This window comes from Diospyros lotus, chromosome 5 (genome assembly GCF_014633365.1).
Source record: "Diospyros lotus cultivar Yz01 chromosome 5, ASM1463336v1, whole genome shotgun sequence".
In the NCBI taxonomy this organism is placed as follows: domain Eukaryota; kingdom Viridiplantae; phylum Streptophyta; class Magnoliopsida; order Ericales; family Ebenaceae; genus Diospyros; species Diospyros lotus.
This window is the reverse complement of record NC_068342.1, coordinates 6518511-6529764: the sequence shown is the minus strand read 5'-3', so window position 1 is coordinate 6529764 and position 11254 is coordinate 6518511. Positions and strand designations below refer to the sequence as shown.

The 11254-nt window shown below is 33.6% G+C and overlaps 1 protein-coding gene across 2 annotated transcripts; it reads left to right on the top strand.

Annotated features, from left to right (window-relative positions):
• The first annotated feature begins 2034 nt into the window (after positions 1–2034).
• On the top strand, positions 2035–9743 carry LOC127800968 (polyamine oxidase 1). Of its 2 annotated transcripts, none has more exons than XM_052335684.1 (10): positions 2035–2196; positions 2288–2537; positions 2776–2904; positions 3003–3064; positions 3312–3466; positions 5470–5613; positions 6729–6878; positions 7892–8146; positions 8724–8805; positions 8974–9743. In XM_052335684.1, the coding sequence occupies exons 1-10, from the start codon at positions 2145–2147 to the stop codon at positions 9171–9173; spliced, it is 1479 nt and encodes a 492-aa protein (XP_052191644.1). In that variant the 5' UTR covers positions 2035–2144; the 3' UTR covers positions 9174–9743. The 2 variants fall into 2 exon arrangements, with proteins under 2 accessions (XP_052191644.1, XP_052191642.1); XM_052335682.1 differs by having other exon boundaries at positions 3000–3064.
• The last annotated feature ends 1511 nt before the right edge of the window (positions 9744–11254 follow it).

Here is an 11254-nt window from a genome sequence, read left to right as displayed (position 1 = left end):
TTTCAATTTTAACATACTTCTCCCCACTTTACAACGTCAAATGAACTAGGACTAAGATCCCTTACACATTGGTCAACGTTGTAATCACTAATCATTCATCATAGCCAATCACAGTGGTTTGTGCAATTTTATTTTTTTGAATTTATGTACACTCTTGTTTTAGACGAGGCTCCATCACTATAATTCTATTCTCGTTGCTCAGTTGCTCGAATTTAATAGAAGAGATTAATTACGAGATATGTTTCACGCGGTTAGGGTTCGAATTCATACACACTAGAAAGTTTAGAAAACTAACAAATCAGCCTTAACTGCTGAGCTGATCACTCAATGTGAATATTAACTAGTGGTTTGTTCAGGTTTAAGATTGGTTTTAATGTTAATTGTTATTATAAATTAATTATAATTTTAAATTTAAACAAACCAGTCACGAGATTTTAATTAAAAAATACACTTCAAAGTTCAAACCGTCCACCACACACCTCTACTTGCCGCCACTGTATTCAAGATTTGTAATATAACAAAGCACGATTAGTAAAATAATATGTAGTTAATATAATGATGTTTAAGTTTAGCTAAACGAAAAAAAAAAAAAAAATTATTATCGTTAATATGTAGTTTATAATTTTTTTTATTATTATCGTTACCTTGAACAGTTATGATACACGTGTCAAGATTCATATGTCGTCAAAGGTGTTTGTGGGTTGGGTTATATAATTCGAATTTTATATAAGAAATTTACAATTTTGAACCCAAATTGATTCATCATGACACAAAATCGGATGGACCCAATTAAATTCGGGTTCGATTGAGCTGGGTTTTCTTTTCATAGTCCATAAAATTTGGGTGAAATTCAGATTTTTGATAAGGTAGTTTTATGTTTTTTTTTTTTTTTTTTATGATCATTTAAATTTTTTATTATTTTAATTATACTTTTAAATTTAATTTTAAAGTCAATTTAATATTTATATTTTAATATATTTTTTATGTGGTAATTCAAAACTCTTCGTTGTTTGAGTTACACATTTAGATCTGTATTTTTGAATTAATTTAATATCTATATTTTTATATATAAAAATTTTAAAAATAAAGTAAAATGATAAAATATACGTTATATTCTATTCACATCAAAGTATAAGATTAAATTGACTTTAAAATGAAGGTCTAGAATTATAATCGAAATACTGAAAATTTTGAAGTGTCGTATGAAAAAAAGTTAAAATATATAAATTAAATTGAGTTAAAAATATAAATTCAAAGATATAATCAAAATAATAAAAAATTTAAACAATCAAAAATATAAATTTGGTCATAAAATTTTATTAAAAATTTTTGTAATTTACATTGTGTAGGGCAAACAAAAAAAAAAAAAAAAGATTTGTAAAATTTATTTTAATGTAAATTCTAAAAAAAACATATAACCACTTCTTTGAAAATGGAAAATTTTGACAATTTAGGTGTTTTTTTCTTGAGTGAGGAGAGTGCGGAAAATTACAAAAAAAAATTAAAACATAATTAAAAAAATAAATTTTATATCATCGATTGAGCTCCAACTATAAACTAATAAATAATCTAATAACACCAATGGAATGGAATCTACTATCATGGAGTCAAAAATAAAATAAAATTACTAAAAAATGGATTAACTTAATCCAATTATATTAATTAATTCAGTTAAATTAAATTAGGGAGTCTACTTAACGGTGGCCCTATTAGCTATGTTGTCACTCCCCGACGATCATCGGCGGCATCCCGGCGTCAACACGAATTCAGTATTTCCTCACGTGCAGCACACTCCACACCACACGTATAGCGCTGCTCAAGTGCGACTCAGGTTTCACGCGAACTTTACTGTTCTTCCCGGAATGCCCTTTTAAAATGACCAAACTGCCCTTCCTCCCTCCCAGCGCCATCTCATCTCAGCAGTTCAACGCCCGTCAATATAGAGCGAGAAAATTTATTATTCATATAAATATATATATATATATATAATACTGTTTAAGAAAGAGAAAACGTGACTACTATATAAGCAGGCTACCGCTGTTCTGCCTTCCCCGCCATCGGAAACACAACTCTCTAGCTTACACCATATCTATATACAGTTACACAAATACACACATATACTTTCTGTCTCTTTTATATTATCAATGGCGCCTCCTGTTCGTAGCTCCGTCGTCATCGTCGGAGCTGGTATTTCTGGTAAGAATGAGAGATAAATTAAGAGAGCGTTTTTCTTCACCTATTTATGTATCTATGTGTATATTTGATGTGTGTGTGTGTGTAAATTAAGGTATATCGGCGGCGAAGGTGTTGGTGGAGAACGGCGTGGAGGATATTGTGATATTGGAGGCGTCGGAGCGGATCGGAGGGAGGATGAGGAAGGAGCAATTTGGAGGCGTGTCGGTGGAAGTAGGTGCGGGCTGGATCGTTGGCGTAGGCGGAAAAGAGTCCAATCCGGTTTGGCAACTTGCCAGTGAATCGAGCCTTCGGACTTGTTTATCTGACTATAGCAATGCTCGCTACAACATTTACGATCAAAGGTAGGTAGCTAGGTTTCTCTGTTTGTGAATTTGCTATATTGCGCCCGAGGTTGAATGCCCTGCCGAGCTTCGCTGGGGCAAATTTCAACTTCTCCGCAATTTTGCAGCTCGATTTTTCGCGCTTCATTTTGAGTTTAGGCTCCATTGCGATTTTCTGCTTCTTTTTTTTTGTCGGTCTTATAATTATTTTTTGTAGTGATTTTAACTCTTGCTTGTGTGGTGACATGATTTTTTTCAGTGGGAATATTGTTCCGAGTGGACTCGCAGCCGAGTCGTACAAAAAGGCTGTGGACTCAGCAATAGAGGTGCTGAATGACCAAAAGGCCAACCAACAGACTGGTGTCTCCGAACTATGTCAAACGCCATCGTAAATGCTCTCTCCCTCGTCTAAATTCAATGCATACTTCGTTTCGTGTTAGATTCTGTATTTGTTAATTTTTTTCGATCATTTTCTGGTCATAGCAGTTCTCCCAGAACGCCAGTAGAGCTAGCCATTGATTTTATCCTTCACGACTTCGAAATGGCAGGTGGGGTCTCTGCCCTCATTTTTAATTAATCAATTAGGACCTTCTGCACAATTAATCGATCTCTGAGTTTTGGAATTGAAGAAAAGAAATGTTTTAAATTTTAAAAACTATTTTTACTTTTTTACACAAGGAAAAAATTTTGTATCTTATGTTTTTCACTCAAGTAAGGCGAAGTTGAACTGAGATTGTACATATGTATAGATTTTCGATTATGAACCGTAAAACTGAGATTGACTTTTGCCTGCAGAAGTTGAACCAATATCGACTTATGTGGACTTCGGGGAACAAGAATTACTAGTCGCTGATGAGCGAGGATACGAGCATTTAGTGTACAAGATCGCCGAAACGTTCCTTCTCTCCTCAGAGGGTGAAATCCTGGACAATCGTCTAAAACTCAACAAGGTACGTAGCAATTATAATAATATATTGTTAAGCATATTGTATTTTTTTTGTTACGTGAAAAAGAACGAAAAATATCCGCGCCAAAAAACATAAAAAAATATTAACACATAAACACATGTTTGTCTTGAGGTGCTGATCACACCCACCCGACGGGTCAGCATATGGTATTTATGTCTTTCTTTGTTTTTTTTTTTCATTTTTTTACATAATAAATTTTTATACATACATATATATATATAACCCATTAAATAATATCGTTTTTTCTACTAGCAGAAAAAACTTAAAATAATATGACAATGATACTTGTTTAAAAGTATAAATATATGGTGACAGGTATACTTAAGTGAATCCTATCTTTCAACTCAAAAGTTTCTTTATGAAATTAGGTCTGCATGGCGTTTCATATAGTCTTTTTGTTACCAATGTAGGATAAACAAAGAGGGACAGGGAGGGAGATGAGTTATAAAGGCAAAACGAACAGACAACGGCAATGTAAAAAAATCTGAAACTATATTTTTTATGCATGCACGCAACCACCTTCTCCTTACTGTTATTGTTGGGGTTGAATACCCAGATTAAGGCTTCCCATATAACGACACTTCCTGAACAGCGTTATTAATGCGTTATTTTATTCTGTTTTACCTTATTAAAATCTGTTATTTGGGAAACTGTAGAATAATACCTACAGATATAGGTGACCGAATGGGATTCTCTTTCTGAGTTTTTTTTTTTTTTTCTCCTTTTACTGTTCTACCAAGAGAACTACTTCAATATTGGGGACTGGGATTGGTTAGTGATGATAGTGGACTTTTGATGTCTCTCATATGCTTGTTACCATGTCCTTCATTGTCAATTTGGATGCAATAATTGGCTTATGGGCCTAGCAAAGTATATGGGAGCGAATTAGCCTGGTAAAAATTGGGCATGCTTCTATAATAACTTGAAATATGAAATGCAAACAATTGGTTTCTCATTGTTCGTAATCTTCACACTGTAATGTAATGTATATTCTATGCCTTCCTTCAGGATCTTTAGTTTACTTTTTTTAAAAATCAATTACACGAATATCAGTGCACATCTAGGAGACTCAGATCAACCCACTTTGTGGGCCTGACCAATCTGCATATATACAATTAATGCACATTTACTGCAAAAACAGGCTTTTTTGAGGAACTCCACCTCACCATGTATGCACCAATATAACGTTGACCTACCGACATTTTGGATGATTATAGTCATGAGACAGAGCAGCTGGGTTCTTTCAACACTCTGAATTACCACTTTAGGCCATCACCATAGTGGGTCCTAATCTCCACTATCTTGCTTAGTGTTCATATGGACTGGTTCTTGCCATAACAGCTAGAACTGACACGAGACAGTTTTTGATCAGTGGGACAGTGAGAGTCCAATCAACTCAAAACAGGAGCATGAAGTAAAGGGTATTTGTTATTTTCCTCATTTAATTGTTTGGTTGTCTGTTTTCCCTATCATTATTCCTGTGGAAGTTATTAGTTAATACCATAACAATAAAGAAACTGTTCTTACCAAGCAAAAAAAAAACTGTTCTTCAACGCTTATTGCTATTGATCCTTTTGGAACCGAGGAAGCTGGTGTAAACGGGTAATTTGTACTTGAATATATCTTCAGGCGTTCTCTAAATATCATCAAATCACATACTCTTAAGAATTCTGAATGAAGGTTTACTGTTTCTGGGCTTGACTGCGGGAATTGCATGGCTTTCTATCGTGGTGGGAGCTCTAATCCTCTATCTCTCTCTCTCTCTGTGCTCGTGTGTGATTGTATGAATGTTTATATAATATGCATTGAAGATTAGTTGATGTCTAGCCATCATTTGACATGTTCATAGATAATGCAACTATTCCCCTGCCATTATTTACGTTCTCATCACGGAATGGAAGGTTAATTATCTTTGAAAATAAATAAATGAAAAGATCAATGTGTAATTGCTTATTTTTGGTAATTTTTCATGAACTGGGGCACAGGTTGTTAGGGAGTTACAGCATTCGAGAAATGGGGTTACTTTAACAACGGAGGACGGATGCATTTACGAAGCCAACTATGTTATTTTGTCAGTCAGTATTGGTGTTCTCCAAAGCGATCTCATCTCCTTCAGACCACCCTTGCCAGTTAGTAAATCCTATTTATTTCTTTATATTTTTCAATGAAGATTTTATATATTACATATCCGCACACGTATGAGTTCTTATCCATTGTAGAAATTACCACTTTTTGCGTACCATGACATTGATTTGATGATTTTTTGCCTTCATTGTTGGTATGCATCTGGGCATTGCATTGATCATGACACTCTGGCCCATGTAGAGTAGTAGTTGTTGGGTGAGGCTAAGAGTTGGGTCCCAGTAGATAGGAGTAGGCAAGTTGTGCACTTTGCATCTACATGTTTAGGCATTCTAATGAAGTCTGAACTTAGATATTAAACAGACAAATGGTCGAAGATGTATATATCCTTCGTTCCTTTCTAAGCTCCAGGTTCCGTTTCAATCATGAAATGGATAAAAGAGAAAATTCTTCACATACAAAGCCTTGGCACAGAAAGGGTGGAACACTGAACAGGGTAAAGGTTAGAGGTTAGGAAATGACTGAAAAACCAACAACAATAGGGGAAAAAAATTAAAATTCAGTGTTGGAACAATAATGAGAGGGTTCGAGTTCAGAAAGCTGATGATCAGAGAATGGTGAGTTCAGTCGGCTTTAGTATTGTTCTAAAGGAGATACCACTAAAATAATTTGTTCTAAACGGACAGTAGTGATGAATTAGGGGATACTGATGAAGAATCACTTCACAGATTACATCTATTTATATAGGTGGATCTTTACTAATGTACAATTGCAAAAATCCTTACTTCCGATAAAGTGACCATGTGACAAGAAATAACAGGGTGATCATGGTCTCTAAGGCTAGCGGGGTCCCGGTTACTTTAGAGAGTTACTTTGGCTAGTAACAATGATAAAAATATCTATTATTGATTGTTCAGTGGCCAACTTTTGTGCTTAAAAGTTCTTTTCAGGAAGTTTTCTGAATCAATCTACACCAGTCACTCCTAGTACAATAATGCTCAGGCAACTTTAATATATATAGTACTATTTATTATTTAACACCTTTATTTGTTTGTTAGTGGTCCTTTATCTAAGAAACCTTGCTGTTGGAACTTACTAGGTCATGCTATCATTACAATTGTGCAATTTAAAAAGTGGACTAATTTAGATAATTGTTAAACAGAGATGGAAAAAGGAAGCCATTCAGAAATGCGATGTGATGGTGTACACGAAGATCTTCTTAAAATTTCCATATAAATTCTGGCCATGTGGATCTGACAGCGAGTTCTTCATATATGCCCATGAGCAGAGAGGCTACTACACATTCTGGCAGGTAGGGGTAAATTTATTCAGAATTAGTGCTACTGGGTGATACAAGCTACTGTATCATTCTTTTAATACTCAGTTTTTTTTTTTTTTTTTTCACAAATCAAATAGTTGTACAGCGTAAATCTGGTTGTTTCTTGAAACGTGAATGATTCTGTCGTTTCCTTGTGATTGCTTTTGGCATTGAGATCCAGTCTTACCCGATTTCTGTATTCAAACTTACCTCCTCCTACAGAGATATCATTTCAGTGTTATATACATACTATTTAGTTCGTAGAATTGCAACTTTAAAGTTGCATCATACCCTACCCTACTTGTGATTTATATTTTCTAGAACGAGCAGGACAATTTTTTCATTTTATAGACCCTTCATCTGTAGGTATTAATTGCCCTGTCATAATTTTTCAAAACTGATGGATTTGGTCTTTACAGCCTCTCTATTAGGAAAATGTTTCATTGTTTCAAAAAAGAAAAAAGAAAAAATGCTATATTCCAAAAAATGCTATTTCTTACTAAATGACCATGGTGCCCATTTGCAATTTACATCAATGACCCTCTAAGTGTGCTCCATTATTTTCCCGTTCAGTCACAACTACTGGTGGATATCAAAATCATGAATTAGTAAATTATCTTAATAGGAAAGCAAATCTTCTCTCTGCTTATTTCTTATTTTGAATAATTCTTGCTTGAATGAGTATGTCATGTTTCTGTCACTATCTCTAAAGCTGGCAGTGCAAGCTAATCTGCGTCATGGTCATGTATATTTCTTAATTCGTTTAACCTTAGAATACTTCATTTGCCTTTGTTAGGCAATAATTGACGAATTCTTCGCCACACGTGGGCTTCTGTGGGATATGGTTGTCCACTTGTCCTTATCATTTTAAACAGAAGTAGATTCCCAAACTATAATACAGTAATGTAGTATATTCATGTATGATTGTTGATTGGATTATCTGTTTGCTTCAACCGCTCACCAAACATTGATCCATTTTGGCGGTTGATCTGTTCTTGTGTCATCAGCACATGGAGAATGCTTACCCAGGATCCAATATTCTTGTTGTAACACTGACAAATGGCGAATCTAAACGAGTTGAAGCTCAGTCCGATCAAGAAACACTGGATGAAGCCATGGAGGTGCTGAGAAACATGTTTGGTCCTGATATACCTGATGCCACTGATATACTCGTCCCTCGCTGGTGGAACAATCGTTTCCAGTGCGGCAGCTACAGCAACTACCCCGTATATTTGAATCACCAAATTGTTGATAATATTAAGGTGCCCATTTCATTTCCCACTTTTTTAAAAAAAATATATATTTTATATGTTTTCTAGTAGAAAGCGAGTCTTGGTAACATGATGAAATTGTTCATTTATAATAAAAGTCATAAGTTCGAGTTGGGAAAATAATTTATTTGCAATCAAGAAGACTGTGTACAAAAAATAACCCTCCCACTATCACACCGGGAGTCTCATTCATGAAATGCCCTCCCTCTCTAAACATGTTTCCCAACACATTCCCACCTCATATGTATTGCTTACATAAATTAAAATATGAAAGGGTCCTATTTGATTTGGAAATCATTTTCAAACTTAATTTATAGGATACAAAATTCATGCACCTCTTTTTGTCTTCCTTCTCTGTTAACCTGAGTCAATGTATTGTTCTTCCATTCACACACGGAATTGAAAACCTTTCACCTGAAAATTTGTGTGATTCTTTTATACTTGTAATGTGCAGTACAGAAAGCGTAATGCATGAACAAGAACATTCTTAGACTGAAAAATTGGAGGATAAAATTATTGATCTGAAACAGAAATTGCCAGTGAGTAACAGTTCTCGTTGTTTGGTCAGGCACCAGTGGGGAGGATCTTTTTTTCAGGGGAACACACGAGTGAGAAATTTAATGGCTATGTCCATGGAGGATACCTTGCAGGTAACTGTTGAAGGCCGTTAATTTTTTGTGATCTTGGATAACAAAATAAAGATAAAGTCATAAATAGAAATGATTGGCGAGCTGAATTCATATAGCCAGCCACATAATCGGATAAAGGCTCGACATGCTTTTGGGTAACAAATGTGCTTTCATGATTGTTTTGAGCAGGTATAGACACTGGGAAAGCTTTAGTGGAAGAAATGGCGATGAATGAGCGAGAAGATGAGAATCAGACATTTCTGCTAGAACCCTTATTGGCATTGACATTGACTCAGACAGATGCAGTATCAAGCCTCCACAAATGGGAAATTCCCAGACAGCTCTTCCTCAGCAGTAATAAGCTTGGTCTTCCAGAGGCCATCTTATGACTGAAAGAGAATCCCCACTTCGACCATGGAAATAATTTGTCAGCAAGGAAGATTGCTCAAGCAGTTCAGATTCAATATACAGAGCGAAATAAGGGCATCCTCAAGGCTAAGCTTGGAACGAGGATTTTTCAGCAGGAAGTAAAGGAAAAGAAGTGAAATTACTATTTTGTATATGCGTTTTTACGTGCACATAAGGAATATCTATTTCCCCTTTCCTTCCACAAAATCCTAATTCCAAACATAGCAAAGAGGGAGAAAAGTTGCTGATGATGTGGGGGCACAAGGGTTATGGAGATTTTAATTTGAAGTGAAATATGGTTTTGAGCAGCAGCTACAGAGTTTGTTATTCGTTGGAATAAGAATTGAAATGAAAAGGGTACCTTTGATTTCAGTTGCAGTGGTCACTAGTAGTTCTTTTAGTTGCTTTTTACTGGATCATTATCGCCTCTATGTATTGATGCATTTGAAGTAAATGCAAAGCCTGGGTACCATTACGTAGGGATTCTGTGATGCAGAACTGGTTATTTTACAGTCTTCTGATGTATCTATCCTAATTGTTTCATTTCCTAAGCAGAACTGAACAACTATGCTTTCCATTTGCTTTTTGTCAAGGCCATGATAACATCTGTAACCACCGCAACACTCCTTATCCAAAATCACCACTTAAAAGTTAAAAAAAGATAATTTATATGTTTATGAAATAAAATAATATATATAAAATCTCTCAAATAGACTCGGGTGGGTAGTGACAATTTTTGTCTTTTAATTCATGATATCTCTGTTAAGAGTAGAATTCTTATATTTCAATATTAACTAACAATTTCAATCACTTTTATACCTTACATTCACTCAAATGGTGATTTGAGTTTACTCCTTATATAGCACTTGTAAATTTTAACATGGATATCACAAATTCTCTCTAAAACTAACACTGTATAACTAGTATTTTTAGGCAATACCTTTGATGTTGAAAATATATATTTTTTTTCATTGCATGTAGAGAAAAACATCGAAAAAAAATTCTCTTTTTTTTTTTCTGTTCAAATACCTTTTAAATGCAGTTGGAACCATGTTTATATTAAAAAGCTTCTTTCGTGTGCACAATCAATAAATTTGCTCTAACATAAAATATTTTTAGTAAAACAATAACAATCATTAATTTTTAATATGTAGATGAGCCGTGCCGTAAATAGTAATTTTTTAGAGAGTAGAAAAAAAGATAAATATTTTAAAAATTATCTCTCTTTCCTTATATAGTACCACAATTATATCGTGAGCGTAGTGAGTCGTCATCTTAATAGTTGTTAGGAAACAATTGTTGATTCTTCGTCTTCCATTTAAGAATGAGTGCGTAAGGTTAATTTAAAAAATAATAATAATTATGTTTAATGAATATAATTAAAATTCAAGAAAAATAAATATAGACACAATTATAGTTAAAAAACATAAAAGATCATCAATTATGATTACAATTACTATTTTTAAGATGTTGTAACCAATCAATAACCGGAACCCACAATTACATATAATAAATTAGTTTATAAATTATTAATTTAAATGTACATTCTTCTATAAAATGTCTTTAAGTTAAAATTTATTACAATAATGTTAAATAAATAAAATTGTGACTCTAAAATGTATTATCATTGGTGGGTTCATCGCCAATAACTTTAGTCTTTCAGTTATGGCTTTATTTTATTATTAATTAAATTTAATTAACAGTGTTAGCAACGAAAGAAATCCTCAAGACAAATGCAAGCAAAAATTATTAAAAATATTTTTAAATTATACGAAATTTTTGTACGAATTAAGTTAAATAATAAAAAGTCTTAATGTAATTTACTTTAAATTTAACTTAAACTAGCTTGTTTAAATCGCTTAATTTGTTTTGATTAAAAAAAAAAACTAATCTATCTAATTTGTTTAAAAGATGTATATAATAATTAAAAAGCACTAAATTTTTGCGAGAAATTTGAAAAATGGGCTTGCCTAATGCCTTGTAATTGTTGGAGCTTTGAGATATTGGATTTTCTTGAAGGAATTTTTTATATTTTGTTGGTTGGAGATAAATGTGTATATGC